This window comes from Dromiciops gliroides, chromosome 2 (assembly GCF_019393635.1).
Source record: "Dromiciops gliroides isolate mDroGli1 chromosome 2, mDroGli1.pri, whole genome shotgun sequence".
In the NCBI taxonomy this organism is placed as follows: domain Eukaryota; kingdom Metazoa; phylum Chordata; class Mammalia; order Microbiotheria; family Microbiotheriidae; genus Dromiciops; species Dromiciops gliroides.
The window spans coordinates 113,537,342-113,556,315 of record NC_057862.1 but is presented as its reverse complement, the minus strand read 5'-3'; the positions used below and the strand labels follow the sequence as shown (position 1 = coordinate 113,556,315).

Below are 18,974 nucleotides of genomic sequence, written 5' to 3'. Positions count from 1 at the left end.
TAACCTCATCTGAAAAACCAGAAGATTTGGGCAGGATGACCCTTCCAGATTTCAAGTTCTATATCTCTGTGGCTCAAGAGGCAGATTGTAACAATCTACCTGATGGTAGATACCAATTTCACTCAATTAAAAAAAAAATCTTTTAATTTATTTGTTTTGTCACCCAGAAAAAAACTTTAAAAGGCTTTCTTAAAGGCAAGGGACTGGTTATTATTGGGGGATGAGAGGGAGTGCTTGTCTTTGGGGGATTGTTTTGTCTTTCACACGACTGTTATTGGGACACTTAAGGGTGACATATATCAGGCCTTACCCTCAGCCCTTTCTTTGCCAACCTTAGCTTTTTATATGTGATTTCATCAGTGCAGTGAGCTCCTAGGGAGGCAGGGCTTTCTACTTTTCCATAGGAGAAAGAATATGGGATTTGGAATCTGAGGACCTCTGTTAGAATCCTATCTTTACAGGGGCAGCTAGGTGGCACAGTGGATAGAGCACTGGCCCTGGAGTCAGGAGGACCTGAGTTCAAATCTGGCCTCAGACACTTAACACTTACTAGCTGTGAGACCCTGGGCTTAACTTAACCCCAATTGCCTCACTAAAAAAAAAAAAAAAGAATCCTATCTTTACTATTCAGGCAAATCTCTTAACCTCTCTGGGCCTCAGTTTCCTTGCCTATAAAATGGACGGGTTGGACTCTATAATTTCTAAGCTCCCTTCCCCCTCCACATCAATGAACTCAGGGTAGAAACTCCCTCCATCAATGCAGTAAAGCAACTCATCTATGGTTTCTTTTTAAGAGTTGCCCAGGATGCCAAGAGGTTAATTGACTTATCCATGGTCTGAGTTAATACATGTCAGAGGTAGGACTTGTCCCAAGTCTCTTTTCCTTCACAGATGGCCCCCTATATGTCACATGGCCTCTCAACCAGGGTTTTGTTGGAGACCAATGGGACTAGCTCCAGCAGGATTGTTAAATTTTCTGTTACTGCTGACACCTCAGAAACTGGCAAAGGCTACAAATCAGAGCCTTGATTTATTGTTTTGTTGGTTTTCTACACTTAGGAAAGTGTTAACAATACAAATTAAACTAAAAAGTGTGTCATGCCTACTCTCTCCCACACCCCACCCCCAAGCCAGTTAAATTTTTTTCAGCACATCTCTGCTCTCAACCCAAATTAAATCACTTAAATGTTTAAAAATTACTTACCTAAACATTTAAATCATTTAAGTGTTTAGCTCAGCTAAGTGACAGTAGCTCCTTCCAGAGCCTTCATGCCAATGAATTTTAGGTTCCCGTAGTGACAATTAAGAAGCCAGTGTTCTGTCCATTTTGAGTGCTGAAGGCAGAAATAGTACCCTGGTTGTAATTAACGCTGTGCCTCACTCCCATTATCAGATGTATGTGACAAGTGGCAGGCCCAGAAGGGTAACATGGGCAACAAGAAAGAGATAAAATATTTGGCAACTGTAGTAGTGAGAATGAAGCTGGGTTTTTTCCTCCTATTGTTCAGTACCCCCGATGGTAGATACCAATTTCACTCGATTAAAATTTTTTTTCTTTTAATTTCTTTGTTTTGTCACCCAGAAAAATTTTTTTAAAAGGCTTTCTTAAGGGCAAGGGACTACATCATCTTTTTTTTGGGGGGGGGGCAGGGCAATGAGGATTAAGTGACTTGCCCAGGGTCACACAGCTAGTAAGTGTCAAGTGTCTGAGGCCAGATCTGAATTCAGGTCCTTCTGAATCCAGGCCTAGTGCCACTGCACCTTTATCCACTGTAGCTGCTCCCTACATTATCTTTTTCTTTGCACTCTCCTCAGTGCATAGGGAAAGAGACCTTGAATTCAGTAAATGGTCAACTGTCTAAGACTATATAAGATGCAGAACAGTTGCTGAGCTGAATTCATAATTTCCTATGCTGATGGATGGCTGAAATCACAGGTCAAGACCAAAACAACAATGACAACAAAACAAATTAAAACGATTGTTATGCATCCATCATTATGAACATCAATGATTGCCCTGCACTCTATATTTAGAAAGAGTGGGTCACAGGGCTGAATGTTAGGTTGACTTTGGGAGATACCCGGGAACTTTTTTGAAAACCATAAATATCAGCTTTCTTACAGATCTCTTCTTCAGACCCTCTCATTTTACAGGTAATAAAACTCAGGCCTTAAGAACTCTATGACTTACCAGTAGCAGAGGCCCGGTTTAAACTGAGGTCTTTGCTTTCTCCCCTGTACCATGTGACTTCCATATCATAAAAAGAACATAGAACATACAGCTGCAAGGCTTCCTGAGAAGTATAATATGGATTCCTTTCTACAAAATGAAAGATTGAATTTCAGGCCAAAGCCACCTTCTAGATTGTTTTCTTACTTTCCAGAAAATGTCCCTGCCTTTGAAATTTCAGTGAGATTCATTTATTATTTCCAAATAATTAACATAACAGACTCCTTGCAGTCCAACCCAACAAGTATTTATGGAATAAGTAATAATTCATATAAATTATTTATATAATTTAGTATACATTCACTCATTCATTTGCTTATTTATTTGTTATGTGAAGGCACATTTGTTATGTGCGAGGCAGCTGGGTGGTTCAGTGGCTAGAGTACTTGACTTAGAACCAGGAAGATGAGTTCAAATCCTGCCTCAGACACTTATTAGCTATATGACTCTCTGCAAGTCATTCATTGTTTGAGCCTCAGTTTTTTCCTCTGTACGATGGGGATAATAATGATCTCTGTGGGGGTACCTAGGTGGAGCAGTGGATAAAGCACTGGCCCTGGATTCAGGAGGACCTGAGTTCAAATCCTGCTCAGACACTTGACACTTACTAGCTGTGTGACCCTGGGCAAGTCGCTTAACCCTCATTGCCTCTAATAATAATCATAATAATAATAATAACCCCTGCCTCACAGGATTGTTGTGAAGATCAAATGAGATAATAAATGTGAAGCACTTTGTAAACCTTGAAGTGCTCTATCAGTCCTATTTGTTGTGGTGGTTGTTATGAAGATAATGATGTTGGGGGATACAAAGACAAAAAAACAAACAAACACATTCCTTGCCTTCAAGGACTTTGCATTTTATCAAGAGATTACAACTTATCAATAGATCAACATATACATAAGGCAAGAGGCTACTAACTAATAGAGGGATCAGGAAAGGCTTCTTCAACAAGGAGTGCAATCTAGGCACCCCACAGTTTGTGCAAAGTCCTGGAAGGCAGGAGATGGAATGACAAGTTCGAGTCACGGCAAGTCAGTTTGGCCCACCTGTAGGGTATGTAAGGGGGGATGATGGGAAATAAAGCTGAAAAAGGTACCCTAGAGGCAGATTGCAAAGGGATCTAAATGCCAAGTAGAAGTTTGTATTTGACACTAAAAGAAATAGACATGGAGAGTTCTTTGAGCAGAGTGACACGGTCCCATGTACTTAGGGAAGATTATTTTGGCAACTGTGTGGAGTTTGGATGAGAAAGAGAAGACTGAATGCTGGGGATCCATTTCTGCCTCTGTTAGCTTTCACACTCTCTCCTATCTTAAAGTATTTGTTAATGAATCATGAAAGAATGTCCTTCATCACTTCAAGGGTTTATATATATTTTAAAAATCTTGTTCCAAAAGGCGTTTCCTTCATGATTTCAAAGATTTGTATCAGTACATTCTCTCCTCAAGGCCTTAATTCAAAGCTACAAGTTTTCATCATCATCATCAGAAGACATTCTACAAATAGAGCTCTGGGCCCAAACTATCAACAAACTTCTTGTTATCTTTGAACTTTTAGCTGAATTTTAGGCACAAGAGACATTAAAAATGACATCTTTTGATAGGCTGCCAAAGCACACCATTCACTGGCATAGTCTTTCAGAACCCACAGTCATAATGAGGCTTTAGGGCAGACCTTTTGAAGAAGGCAAAGATATTACCAGACACATTCCACTTCTTCAAGGTGAGGTTTTGAGTTGTCTAACAATAGGACAGCTAATCTTGGGTAAGTCTGAAGTTTCTGCAGAAGTTCAGGCATATAAAAAAATAGGTTGGGGGGGGCAACTAGGTGGCGCAGGGGATAAAGCAGCAGCCCTGGATTCAGGAGGACCTGAGTTCAAATCCGGCCTCAGACACTTAATACTTACTAGCTTTGTGACCCTGGGCAAGTCACATAACCCTCATTTCCCCCCCCCCCAATAGGTTGGGACCAGTTAGAAAAGGTTCTCCATTTCTGCATGCTGCATGTAAATGTATGATACCTTTAAAAGGCCTGTGATGATAAAACAATTTTCCAGACACCAAAGATTTTATTTCATGGGATCCTGCAGCATGAACACACTGTGGAACAGTCAAATTGTCTTTATTCTGCTTTAATTTGCAACCCTTCATTCAGCAGCACCCATCAGAATGGAAGTGGGTGATTAGGCCCAAAGTTCTGAACCATATTCTTGAAAAACAAGATATTTTACATCTTCTAAGTTTGATGACTGTATATGTTCAGAAAGAAGGTTTTGACATTTCAAAGTGAGATATAGCATTCGAATGTGCGCTGGAGTAGAGTTTTAAAAGTCAGTCAGTGGCATTTGCTTGTGAAAATCTTAGGCTTTGTCACTGAGCATCATTCCAGACTTGTGCATTGACTGATCTTTAAGTTGAGAACCACTTATACAATATACACTGGTTCGGGGCTTGGCAAGTTCTGATCTCCTAGAAATTTCATCATGGTGCCCTAGAATTTTGGGTGAGATCTTGCTTGAAATACAGCTCTACAATGCTGAAAAGCAAGAGTTTCTCCTAAGAACTCTGAACGTTCTCCAGGCCATCTGGTTTTCATTAGGACCCACTATACGTAATCATTTTATATCATAATCATTTTCTTATCGATTGTATAAAAATAAACAGTCAGTAAATTTTATTAAGTTCATACTATGTACCAAGGACCATGCTAGGGATGCAGAGAGAGGCAAAAACACCATCCCTGTTCTCAAGGCACAAATATTCTAATGGGGATGATCACAAATGATTTGTATAATCCACCAGAAACTCGGAACAGGTGGGTTCCAGACGAATTAACATTTTGTCTTCTTTACCCTCCAGGACCTAGAAAATTTCTACTCTTTATCTGGAAAGGACACAAGGAGCAGGCACCTGGTCCAGGGCTGCTGCTACTATGGAAGAAAGAACTGGGAGGGTTCCAGTGTATAGCCGGGACCCAGCCCCTGGTCCCACTGCCAGCCAAGGCTTCAACTATTATCCCATGGATCTCTATGACTCCGAAGACAGACTGAGAATCTTTCCGGAAGAAAAAAATCAAATGAGAGAAGTAGCAAAAGAACCAAGGAGAGGGGAGAGTTTGACCACCCACGATGGTCAAAATGAAGTGGAAGAACTAGCCCGATACTATGGTCTCGAAGATGATAAAGAGCTGGAGGGTGAAATTGAGGTAGGGAGTGTGCTTCGGTCTGGGATTTCAGAATACCAGTCAGCTCCTTCTTCTCTCAGATCCTACAGTGTGCCAAAGAAGAGAGACCCAGGGAGAGAAGAGAAAGACTGGCAGTACCTGGGGGAAGCAGCAGACGACGAGGACGACGACAGATTCCCCGCATGGGGCTCTCGGGGTCAATACCAGGAATTAAGGGAAGCCTACAGGTACGGTCGTGGTCGCTCCAGTGAGGAGTACGAGTGTTACGTCATACCGGAAGAAGAGGACGAGGAAGAAGCCGCAGATATTTTCTGTGTCACCTGCAAAATTCCAATCAGAGCTTTTGACAATCTCTTTGGGGAACACAAGGAACACGAGGTCACCCAGCTTAACACGGCAGCAGAAAATGCCCGGGTAAATAAGACGCCTCCTTGTCTTCCTGTTTCTATTTAAAGAACATTCCAATTGCCACTCATAATCCTTTTGTTTGACAGGAGGAAATTCATAAAAACATGTTCAAACTGGAAGAACAGATTATTCAGATGGAAAACTTTGCAAGTCATCTGGAGGAAGTTTTCATTACCATAGAGGTAAGAGAGCATTTTTTTCATTAACCCACCATTATTTGCTTTTAAAAAAATCAATAATTGGTGTGTTCATTAATAGTCATTACATGGTATGGATGCTCAACACAGATCTGATTGTAAGAGAGCCTTATAGGAATCAGGAGAGACAAAGAAACTGCTGCTCCTCTCTACCTGCTACTGGCTGGAGCTCATGGCATGGAAATCACAGGTCACACACTTGAGCTGAATGGGCACTCAGAAGTCATCCAGTATAAACCTCATTTTACAGATGAGGAAACTGACGTCCAAGGAAGTTCAGGAGGTTGCCAGGGTCACACTAGAGTCTCTGACACTAGAGTTGGTGTTCTTTAGTATTGTACCAGGGAAGAGGAAGAGTCCAGGGAAGAGAAAGATACAAGCCTCTGGAATTGCTTTGAAGGTGACAGATTCCAGTCTCTTCAAGATATGGGGATATGGGTTGCCCCTGAGATCTACATTCTGTTGATAAAAGTAACTTTTCCACTTTCCCCTCCCCCACATTCTAAAATTAAGTTCCTCTCATTTACTGAATTGGATTGTCCTTGGTCTTAAACTAGCATAAGATCTGCCCTCACTATTTAGTGAAAGTAGTAATTAGAGGGCTTCCTGGCTATAGATTAAGACAATGGAGCTAAATGACTTCACTCCCACAATGCAATGGAGAAGAGCAACTAGTGATGGTGCCCCATCCTAGATGTTTAGCTGGGCAGGACCTTAGAGTACATCTCACTTTACATATAGAGAAACTGAGGACCGTTTCTTGAAAAGCCCCCTACATTTCCATAATTACTTCCTAGAACTAGTGGGTTGGGGAGGGGGTGGGGCTGGAGCCTGATCTGAGAGGTGATATCTGTGTTTTGGCTACATCAATCATACAGAAGACACTAGCCACTCCTCATTCCAGGGACTTATCTGTGCTTCTGAGGCATCTATCATATTACCCTGCTCTCTGTGTACCCCTGACATTTAACAGCTGTCAGTGAGGGAAAATGCTGGCCACTCAGCGGTTTCACCAAACTTTAACTGGAAGAGGAGGAGGGGAGCTCAGGCAGGCAAAATACTAAAGAGAATGCCTCCATGAGGGTCTAATCCACCGTTTTCCACTTCAAATCTCCCCACCATATGGCAGAACACATTAAATATGCTAATAAAGCTTTTTTTTTTTCCGGGGCAATGAGGGTTAAGTGACTTGTCCAGGGTGACACAGTCAAGTGTCTGATGTCGTATTTGAACTCAGGTCTTCCTGAATCCAGGGCTGGTGCTCTATCCACTGCACCACCTAGCTGCCCCCAATGAAGCATTTTAGTAGGGACACAAGGATCCACCATTAAGAACTTTCCATTCCTATATTGCTTTGGGTTTCTTAATGAACAGAGTTATAACTAGGACAGGGTGGCCAGGGATTTGCCCTGGGACACCAAACTTGTTAAGGAACAAAGTATAGTTGCTATAGCAATTAATTCCCTCTCCTATTCCACTGAATTTTTCTTAATGACTCTTATATTATTTGTATAATGATAAGTTATAAAACTTATCTGAGAACCTCCCTGCTGCCTGCCCTGGACATGCTGTGGCCCCAGGGGATAAAAACAGCTAGTTCCAGCTCTATGCACCAACAAAAACTGGTAATAGCAAGTTACAGGGCAGGGTGCTGTGAGAAAAGAGAAGCATAAGACAGGTTACCACCCTTGAAGAAGAAATTTCATCTAGTTGGATAGATGAGACTAACACATGAAACAATAGCCAACAGTGCCAGACTGGACATGATTCAGTACAACATTGTGTGGTAAGGTTAGTAGCCAGTTTCCCAGCTTGCCGTGGATCTGCCAGCTCACTTGTAATAGAGTTCCATAGTGATGTGGGATGGAATTTGGGGTCAAATTGATTGTGAGTTGTCCCAAAAGAATGACAAGACTCAGTAACTCAGTTTCCCAAGTTTTATTGCAATACTGTGGGTGACCACAGGGAGAGAACCAGAATAGTGGAAAGGTATCTTTTGAATAGTGAAAGAAAAGAAAGTTATATTTATAATATGGATAAATTGACCATTGGTCTCATTATAATAATCTCCACCTTGGGGAGGTGCAGGGGAGGGCCTGTCCTTTTATTATAATATTCTCCACCTAGCGGTGTTACAGAGAGGGCTTATCCTAATTTGGAGTTCCTGGGGTCCTAAGCCAACCCCCAAGGTGGGTACCTTTTTTAGTGGAGGTGTGTTTTGGAGGTTTACACGTCATAAGGTGAATCTGGGGACAAATTTGGTCTTTTCTGCGCATGTCTCTTTCTGATTCCCATGGCTAGTTTCAAAATATCTCCATTTTTCAATAGAATTTCTATACCCTTGTCATTTAATCTAAGGTCATCATGGCCTCTCTCCCTCTGTTCCTGTTATGGGCACTGATTTCTGTGGGTACAAGAACCTAGTATGCTGACTTGTAAGTTATCCATTAACTGGGGTCTGACTCCCTTTTAGAGCTAATATCTGAATTAGAGCTTGGGTCTTAGGTTTTTCTATTAACCCCTTTTTGCCTCCTACATCAATAGGACGTTAGAAAAGGCAGATGATGGGGAGGGTAGAAATCAGTGAGGATTGGAAGGGTAAGGAAGACTTGATGATGGTGGAACCCAAGCTAGACTTTGAAGGATTGGACTCAGAGAGAGGAGAGGATGTTCTAGGAAAGGGGGGGTAGAAGGGAGTACTGTAGGAGACAGAGCTAGAAGGATCCTTAAAGATCATCCAGTTCAAAGCTTCCATTTTGATAAGGGCAGGAACGAAGATTCAGAAAGTCTAAGGGACTTGTCCATAGTAGCGGGAGTCATATGAAGGAGGCACAGCGGTAAGTCAGTCATTAAACATTTAATACGCTCCAGGCACTTCGCTCACTGCTGCCTACACCAAACGACGGTCCTTGGTCTTGAGGAGCTCGCAATTTAATGAAGGAAGCAAAATAAAAATAAGCACATACAAACAAGTTATGTACAGGCTAAATTAGAGGCGATCGATAGAGTGAGGGGGATTGGGAAAGGCTTCCTGTAGTAGGCGGGGTTTTAGCTAGGGGACTCGAAAGAAGCCAGGAGGCAGAGGCGAGGAGCGACAGCATTCGGCGGTTAGGACGCCGATGAAAATGCCCAGATCGGGAGATGGAGTGTTTTCTTTGAGGAACAGCAAAGAGGCCAAAGTCACTGGACTGAAGGGCAGGGGGAGTTGTGGGATGCAATAAGACTGAAATGGAGGCGGGGGTGGGGCAGGTGAGAGGGAAATACTGGAGTGTATTGAGTGGAGGAGGGACGGTCACACCTGGGCCATAGGAAAGTCACTTTGACGGCTGAGTGGAGGATGGGCCAGATCCAGGAGACACGGCAGGCAGAGCCACCTGCAAGACGTTAGCCTAACGAGGTACGAGACTGATGTACCACTGGCAATAAACGTAGATAGGCGGGACTGCCTATCCTGACTCTGTAGGGTGCACCAGCCCTAGATTGAATGTGATAAGAAATAACCATTAGAAGGCTTGGCAGGGCGTGATGGGGAGGAAGGAGGGCATTGGCGGGAGCTGTAGTGCATCCACATGCCACAGCCCAGATCATCAAGCACAATGTGGAAGCCTGGCTGGGAGCTCTCCAGCTCCAAAGGGCAGTGACATGCTGTAGGAAACCGAGTGAAACTAACTGGCCTTTGGCTGCCCATGCCTGGTACCGTCCTTGCCTGTGGAGCCCCCTTCTGCTTAGCTCTTAATTGACAACCTGTTACTTCTGGCCAGACCCTAATTAAGCTTTAACTGGGTCAGACAGTTGTGGTGATTTAATTTGTTGACCTACAGCACTCAGGCCTGCTTTACTTCAGTCCTTTTCAGGACTGACCTGCATGCTGATACAAACTCACATTATTGTTACACTTGACAGATGAGATGATTGTTCCCACCCTTGGACTTTGGTAGTATCTAACTGGTAGAGCCATGAGACTTAGGATCTTGCTCCTGTCTTCTTCTTTTTCATTTTCTTCTTCTTCTCCTTCTCGGGACAATGAGGGTTAAGTGACTTGCCCAGGGTCACACAGCTAGTACGTGTCAAGTGTCTGAAGCTGAATTTGAACTCAGGTCCTCCTGAATCCAGGGCCAGTGCTTTATCCATTGCGCTACCTAGCTGCCCCTGCCCCTGTCTTCTTTAGGGAATGACCTTCGTGTTCCAAAGGTCCATCCCCAGGCTGAGGCCAAATACGAGAGGACACAGTGTAATATGGAGAAAGAACTATACTGGGAACCATATTCTAGTCCTAGTCTATCACTAATTAGCCACATGACCTTGGGTAAATGGCTACATTACTCTAGGTCTTAGTTTCCTCCCATGCCAGCATTTACATAGCACCTTAAGCATTGAAAAAAACTCTATACATCTTATTTTATTTGATTCCAACAACTCTGAGGTAATTATTATTATTTCTGTTTTACAGATGATGTAACTGAGCCTGTAAGAAGTTAAGGGGCTTACCCAGAGTCACCCAGCTAATAAGTATCTGGGGCAAGATTTAAACTTGGGTCTTCCAAGTCAACCACTCTTCCATATTATGCCACCTAGCTACTGCCTTCTGGCTTTCCCATCAATGAAATGAGGAGAGGAGCTGAGGTTTTCTGTAAAGTCTCCTTCAGCTCTAAAATTAGTATTTTTAATAGAATTTATTTTTTCTAATTACATGTAAAGACAATTTTTAATATTCATTTAAAAAAATGAGTTCCAAAATCTCTTCTCTCCCTCAATTCCCCTTCTTCTATTTGATATAGATTATATATGGATAATCAAGTGAAACAGATTTCCATATTAGTCATATTGTGAAAGAGGAAACAGACCTAAAGAAAAAAAAACACACAAAAATAAAGGGAAAACAGTTTGCTCTGATCTGCATTCAGACTCTATCAGTTCTTTCTCTGCATGTGGATAGTGTTTTCCATGAGTCCTTTGGAATTATCTTGGATCATCATATTGCAGTCAGCTCTCAAATTATAAAACAAGATAAGGAAAATAATATTTAAGGAAGAGAATTAAGGACATTATATCTAAGGAAAAGTGGGTGGGAATGGGAAGAACCTCAGCTCAGGGAGGTCAGTTCCTCCTTCCCAATGGGAAATAAGCAAACATGGCATAGCAACCCCAAAATGTATTTGGCTGCAATTAATACATTACATTTGTATGGTCCCTTAGGTTTTACAGGTTCTTTGACATACTTATCCCATTTAATCCTCAGAACAACCTTGGTTTTGGGGTTTTTTGGCGGGGCAGTGAGGGTTAAGTGACTTGCCCAGGGTCACACAGCTAGTAAGTGTCAAGTGTCTGAGGCCGAATTTGAACTCAGGTCCTCCTGAATCCAGGGCTGGTGCTTTATCCACTGTACCACCTAGCTGTCCCCCTCAGAACAACCTTGTGACATAGACAGGGCCCTCTTGTGACATAGACAGGGCATCTTTTTTTTTTAGTGAGGCGATTGGAGTTAAGTGACTTGTCCAGGGTCACACAGCTAGTAAGTGTCAAGTGTCTGAGGCCAGATTTGAACTCAGGTACTCCTGAATCCAGGGCCGGTGCTTTATCCACTGCGCCACCTAGCCGCCCCATATTGACCTTTTAATATTTCTCATCTGCAACGCTCCATATTCCATTTTTGAGGTTTGGTATCACTGGCTATTCCCCATTCCTGGGATGATCTCTCTCCTAACCTCCATCTCTCAGAATCCCTGGCTTCCTTCAGATTCAGCTCCAATGCCCCCTCCTGCTGGAGGCCTTTACCTGCTGCTGGTGCCTCCCCCTCTGGCATTACCTTCTATCCACTCTGAAAAATCTCACATGTACCAATTCACATCCGTGTTGTCTCCTCCAGTAGAGTGTGAGCTACTTGAAGGGAGGGGCTGTTTTTGCTTTTTGTTTCAACATTTAGTCCAACATTAAGTGCCTGGCATGGAGTAGACGCTTCATAAATGATGGATTCATTAATAATACTAAAAGGGAACTACATATATCGCTTGAAAGTTTGCAAAACAATTTACATACATTTTCTTATTTGATCACCTTTGCCCATCATGATCCCTACTTAGGAGTAAAATGAGACTTGAAAAGCCTAATTGACTTATTTATTAAAACAATCAGGGGACAGCTAGGTGGCACAGTGGATAAAGCACTGGCCCTGGATTCAGGAGGACCTGAGTTCAAATCCAGCCTCAGACACTGGACACTTACCAGCTGTGTGACCCTGGGCAAGTCACTTAACCCTCATTGCCCTGCAAAGAATATATATATATATATATATATATATATATATATATATATATAACAATCAGCAAGCTAAAGATACAAAGGAAAAAAAAACATACAGCTTCTTCCCTCAAAGACCCTACAGTTCTTTGGGAGAAACAATATGTACACATATAAGTAGTTTGTACACACACACACACACAGAGTAAATACAAGAGGTAGCGCTTAAGTTAAGCTTTGAAGGAATTTGGATTCTAAGAGGTAAGTAACAGCATATGGTGTGGACACCAGAGACAGAAAATCACATATGAAGGATAACAAGTGACAGTTTGACATTTCATAGTGTCCAGGATGGGTAATAATCTGTCTGGGAGAGTAGGTTGGAGTCAAGTTGTGAAAGGCTTTTAAGACCAAATGAATGAGGTTGTATTTGATTATAGAGGTAATAGAGCATCACTGGGGCTTCTGGAGCAGAGGGATGACATGTATTCAGACCAGTATTCTAGAAATATCACTTGGACAACTGTATGAAGTACAGATGGCTGGGGAGGGGGGGGAGAATGGGGGCAGGGAGACCAATTTTAAGGCTTTGGGAATTGGTCAGTGAGGGTATGTATGCTAGTAAATGTTTAACAAATGAGGGAAAGAGGAAGGAATACACCCACAACACATTTTTTAAGTTTACTTTGCCTAATTAACATTTTCTCCAGCACTTTCTTAAGTCTAGACAATCAATAAAACCCAAGCCCAGATATGGAGTTGGCCAATTTCCTAGGTGTAAACGTTCACACTGAAATTTAACAATCAGCTCTAGCATATCCCTGAAGTCAGGCAAAAAGTGAAGGGAGCCTGAACTAGAGTAATGGCTATGTGAGAATGAGTGATATCATGGAGGTAGAATTAACAAGACTAACCAATTGGTTGGACATGTGGGTGAGGGCTTGTTGAAATTCAAAGATGGCCCTGAGGTTGTAAATAGGGTGACTGGAAGGTTTGCAGGAAAATAATGGAGAATGTGGGCTATTGGGGGGAAAGATCGAGTTCCGTTTTAGAACCTGATAAAAGAGTTCTGTTTTAGACATTCATTCTGAGATACATCAGTTGGAAATGTCTAATTGGAATTTGTTTCTAGAATAGAATACAAATTTTGCTTTGGTTTTTAAAGCTCTTCACTGCCTGGTCTTTGGGGCTCTCTACAATCTTTTTCTCTCCCTCCCACTCATCCAGTCTTATCTCTCAAACTGATCCTCAATTCAGACTTTCTACTCTAGCCAACCTGACTTATTTGCTGCCCTCTGAAGAAATCATAGGCAGATTCATCGGAGTCTCTGTTCATGCTACTCCCTCTGACTGTAATCCCCTTTCCCTAGCCCCCATCACTTTTCCACCCCCTCCACAAGGCCTTTCTTGACTACTGCAGCCTATAGTGGGCTACTACCTCTCCTTTTTGCTCTGGCAGCTCCATAAAATTAGCACTTCGGTTATATGCTGCCTTATCCGGGATTATAAATGTATTGTGTTTGTTAGTTTTATTTTTGTAATGAGATCACAAGCTTCTTAGGTGCAGAGACTGTCTTCTGTTGTAGCATCCATTGCCCCTAGCACAGCACTGTTGGTAAATGTGTGTTCATTGATGCAAATGATAGAAAATATGCTATCAGGAAACATTAAAGGGGCCCCCTTCTGACTAAGGTTTTATGATTATATCCCTGGCTCTTTGTAAGCATGTGAAAGAGTGTTGGGACCCCTTTCTTCATTCCTACAGAAGATGAAATTATAGGAAATACATTTCAACAACCAAAAGAGAGATTCGAAGTTTTTATGGATAAATGCAGGTTTTTAACAGATTATATAAATACACTTCAAAGGTTTCAGGGAAGAAATGAAGAAACAAGACTGGGTTCCTCAATGAGAGATGGACAAAATCTGCCCTTGATGGAGTTCAAGGTCATGTAGTGGGGAAAAAACACTAGAATCAAATTTGGAAGAACCGGGTTCTAGTCCAGGTTTTGTCAATAATGTAGTTGAATTGCCTTGGTCAAGTCTCTTAACCTCAATGAGCCTCAGAGTCCAATGAGAATAGAAACTAGTTCAAATGCTTTCAAGTATTGTGTAGTCCTGTCCAACTCTTTGTGATCCCATTTGGGTTTCTTTGACAAAGATACTGGAGTGGTTTGTCATTGCCTTCTCCAGCTCCTTTGACAGATGAGGAAACTGAGGCAAACAGGGTGAAGTGATTTGCCCAGAGTCACACAGCTAGTAAGTGTCTGAGGCTACATTTGAACTCAGGAAGATGAGTCTTCCTGACTCTAGGCCTGGCACTATGCCACCTAGCTGCCCCTTTCAGTTGTTAAGCTACACAATCCTTGCTTTATGCTGGCTCTGAAATGTTAGGAAAGTGGGTTGGGTTCATAATCCTGCCCACCCTCCCACCACTCTCCCCAACCTTCCCACCTCTTCTCCCAGCCCTAGAAACCCAGATGGGATTGTTAGTTTTGGAGTCTAAAGACCTGGGTTTCTTTCTATTCTGGCTCTGCCACTTACTTCCTTGTGACCGTGGGTAAACTGCTTAACCTTTCTATACTGGATTTCATCTGTAAAATAAAGAGAATGGAACAGATGATCTCTAAGGAAGGAAACATTTATTAAGTTACTGTGTGCCATGCATTGTGCTAAATGCTCTGCGATTATGACCTCATTTGGTCCTCACAACAGTCCTGAGATGGAGGAGCTGTTATTATCCCCATTTACGGTTGGGGAAAACTGAGACAGACAGAAGTTAAATTACTTGCCCAGAGTCACAAATCTAGTAAGCATCTGGGTCAAATTTGCATCCGTGTCTTCTGACTCCAGGCCTAGAGGTGTATCTGCCATGTTATCTCACTGCCATCTCCAGATCCCAGGTATTGTCCCTGGCCGACAGTCCACCTTCCCCAGGAAGTCTTTTCCAATCTCCCTTAATTAAAATGCTTTCCCTCCCTGATTATTTCCAGTTTATCCTGTCCACAGCCTGTTTGTCCAAGTTGTTTGCATGTTGTCTCTCCTGTTAAGCAGTCAGTTCCTTTGGAGCAGGGGCTATCATAGGTCATCTCCAGCGTTTAGCACAGTGCTTGGCACACAGTAAATGTTTATCAACTTCCTCTGAAGAGGAATTAAGAGGCCTTTGTTCTAGTCCTGGGTCTTCCACTGATCAACATTGTTATCTTAGAACAACCACTTAACTTTCCAAGTCTTAGTTTTCCTTTTCTATATACCAAGGCTTTGAATTAATTGATCTTAAACTCCTTTCTATCTCTACATTCAATAACTGAATATTTTAAGGTGCTTAACAATAAAATGTGGCTGAAAATTCTATGGTCATACAAACTAAAATAACTTGTCTCCAATGTCTTACAGGAGAATTTTGGAAGACAGGAGCAGAACTTTGAGTTGCATTATAATGAGATCTTGGAAATTCTTGCTCAGAAATATGAAGAAAAAATACAAGCTTTAGGGGAAAAGAAGAGAGAGAAAATCGAAGCATTGTACGGACAGCTGGTCAGTTGTGGTGAAAACCTTGACACTTGTAAAGAACTGATGGAAACAATTGAGGAGATCTGCCATGAGGAGAAGGTTGAGTTCATAAAGGTAAGCAATGATACAGAAGAACTCTATTTAATAGGATAGATTTTGCCCATCCCAGCCTAGAAGAATCCAAATTGACTGAGGGTAGAAAATGGCTTGATGCCCTTGGGTGTTTATGGTGACATTATCACTTTCCAAGGGTGGGACCTAGACATAAGGCATACATCCTGGCTGATTCACCCAACTTGAGAGAACCAGTAGAGTTGACAAGATGATAATGCACTGGATCTGTGACCTCAATCACATGGGCACTCTCCACTGTGGGACAAATTGCAACCCATCTTTGCCTTCTAACCTTATGCCATTCTGGTTTACTTCCATCTATAGATTCTCCAAAGTGGGTCCAGATGCCTTCCTTCAACTGATAACATAGTTAGTTATTTGTTACAAATCATCTCAATGATACTAGGAAAACATTTTCCCTAAGTGCTCTGGATACCTCTGGAGATCCAGAACCATAAAACCACAAGGTTTTTCAGAGTGGAATAGCATGTATACTTTTCTCAGTTTCTACTAACTTCTCCTCTCCCACCCATTTTTGCTAACTGTATAGAACAGGGCTTCTTAAACTTTTCCCACTCATAACCCCTTTTTTGCCTGAGAAATTTTTACATGACCCTGGGCATATAGGTGTATAAAATAGGCATACATAACCTTTTACCATTGCCAAATTTTGTGTGACCCCTCTCCACATTCACGGTTTAAGAAGCTTTGGTAAAGGGGCAGCTAGGTGGCGCAGTGGATAGAGCAGCAGCCTTGGATTCAGGAGGTCCTGAGTTCAAATTTGACGTCAGATACTTAACACTTACTAGCTGTGTGACCCTGGGCAAGTCACTTAACCCCAACTGCATCACCAAAAAAAAAAAAAGAAGAAGCTTTGGTAAAGAATGCAGGGATGTGTGTATCTCAGTCCAGAGAGATCGCTAATAACAGATGTATACCTTTAAAAATATCTTTACTTCTAACTTTATAGTCATTCAATTGATATTTACGAACTCCTGTTATGAAGCTTCTATTGGCACCATGCTTATCTTGTCACTTACGCTGAAGTTCATTGAATTTAAAGGTATGTGAAAGTTTCTTTAATGAAGCTCCTTCTCAGTCCTCAGAGGATGGCAATAATACAGGAAGAGAGACTAAGGGCCTATGTCCACCCAGCCCATGGAGTATTTGTATTCCTTTACAGGGCTCGCCCATCTGCCCAGATAAAGAATGCTTAGTGTACATAAACATGGATCAATAGTATCAAACTCAGTTGGACTCTAGAGTGGCAAGATGTCTTCCCAACCACCACTTTCTGTTCCGCTCAAAGAACAGAGACTCCTAGATGTCAAACTGCACCAGCTGCCAGCCTGGATAATGAAGCAGGACTTTACCCCTAGTGGGATTCTTAAAGCTTTTCGTAGAGGTTATGATGCATATTTTAATAAGTATATTGATGTGAAGAAAGGCGGGATTTGGTGGTGTTTCTATGGTGCTTGCTGCTTACATCCTGCTCAATTATTGTGCGGCTTACAAGGAGCTTAAACATGAACGGAGACGAAAATACCACTGAAAATTCAAGATGCTTTTTAGATAATGAATATGAACCCCAAGCTTACAGAATTTTGCAGTTGTAACTCTTCTTGGTGAACATCACTTGATGTACTAACTAGGGCCAAATATCCAATATAAAGGATGTATTTTTTTTTTGTTTTTTTTTGTTTTGTTTTGGTTTTTGGTTTTTTTTTTTTGCGGGGCAATGGGGGTCAAGTGACTTGCCCAGGGTCACACAGCTAGTATCAAGTGTCTGAGGCCGGATTTGAACTCAGGTACTCCTGAATCCAGGGCCGGTGCTTTATCCACTGCACCACCTAGCTGCCCCAAGGATGTATTTTAAAAAAAAAAATAGTATCAAACTCTAATGGAGGGCAGCTAGGTGGTACAGTGGATAGAGCACTGGCCCTGCATTCAGAAGGACCTGAGTTCAAATCCGGCCTCAGACACTTAACACTTACTAGCTGTGTGACCCTGGGCAAGTCACTTAACCCCAATTGCCTCACCAAAAAACAAAAAAACTCTAATGGAATTTTGGGGCCACCAAACCATAGAGAAGGATCTGTGCAGGCTGCATATTAATGTAGGAAAACACATTGTCATTGGTGTTTTGTTGTATTTTTACTTCTTTTGTTAAATATTTCTCAATGATGTTCTAGTCTAGTTTAAGCCTTGGATGCTTGGAAGTGTTGTGGCCCTAGTGTTTGAAACCTCTGGTGTAGACAGCCCATTTAAATCCCAAGGGATTGGCCAGAGAGGAGAGGGCCCAGCAGGCGGGCCTGAGCTGTCACAACTTAAGAAGCAGCAGAAGCTCCCTAGCAGCTCTCAGAACTACTGGCTGCTACAGCCATAGACTGGGGTTCTGGAGCATTCCGTTTTCTTCTTTGCCACTGCAGCATCCCTTTAGTGCTGGTTGTCGCTGGAGACATCGGTGTCGCTGCATCTGTCTTGCCATTTCGCATTCAGGACTGGACTTTGTGGTACAGTGATACAGGTTTCCCTGAGGCTCCCTCAGACCCTTAGATTCAGGGCTGGGCCTCTTCATCCTTGCCCTGGCTTCAGGATGAATGACCTAACCTTGCCTTCCACATTCTTACTTTGTCCGTTTGGTGACCTAGACCAGTAACCACGAGGCTGTGTAATACTCCTCAGCTGATCTCACCTCCTGGCTGACTCCAGTCTAACACTGTGGTGCCAGGGATGAGTATGGTTGAAAAGAACAATATGTATTCCTTCCCAAACTTGGCACACACGTCATAAATGTTATCTGCTTTGCAACAGTGGCTGTTAGTTGTTAAACTTCTTAGCCTTAGGACTCCTTTACACTCTTAAAATTATTGAGGACCCCAAAGAGCTTTGATATATGTGGAGTAGATATCTACCAATATTTACCATTACAGTATCTTAGTGTTACTATGAAAATAGTCTTGGGGCAGCTAGGTGGCACAGTGGATAGAGCACTGGCCCTGGATTCAGGAGGACCTGAGTTCAAATCTGGCCTTAGACACTTGAGACTTCCTAGCCATGTGACCCTGGGCAAGTCACGTAACCCCAAT

The 18,974-nt window shown here is 42.3% G+C and overlaps 2 protein-coding genes across 2 annotated transcripts in view; both read left to right on the top strand.

Moving 5' to 3' along the window:
• The window catches only part of FSD2 (fibronectin type III and SPRY domain containing 2), a 74,951-nt gene that overhangs the window by 4,170 nt on the left and 51,807 nt on the right, over positions 1 to 18,974 (top strand). The window contains exons 2-4 of the mRNA XM_043980144.1: positions 5,092 to 5,830; positions 5,911 to 6,006; positions 15,655 to 15,885. Of these exons, the coding sequence (XP_043836079.1) occupies positions 5,165 to 5,830; positions 5,911 to 6,006; positions 15,655 to 15,885 (993 nt within the window). The 5' untranslated portion in view covers positions 5,092 to 5,164. The remainder of the gene's footprint in view (positions 1 to 5,091; positions 5,831 to 5,910; positions 6,007 to 15,654; positions 15,886 to 18,974) is intronic.
• On the top strand, positions 17,153 to 17,463 carry LOC122738082 (ATP synthase subunit f, mitochondrial-like). Its single transcript, XM_043980145.1, is given in 2 exon segments — positions 17,153 to 17,340; positions 17,342 to 17,463. Coding segments are annotated over 2 exon segments (279 nt in total). The 5' UTR covers positions 17,153 to 17,157; the 3' UTR covers positions 17,438 to 17,463.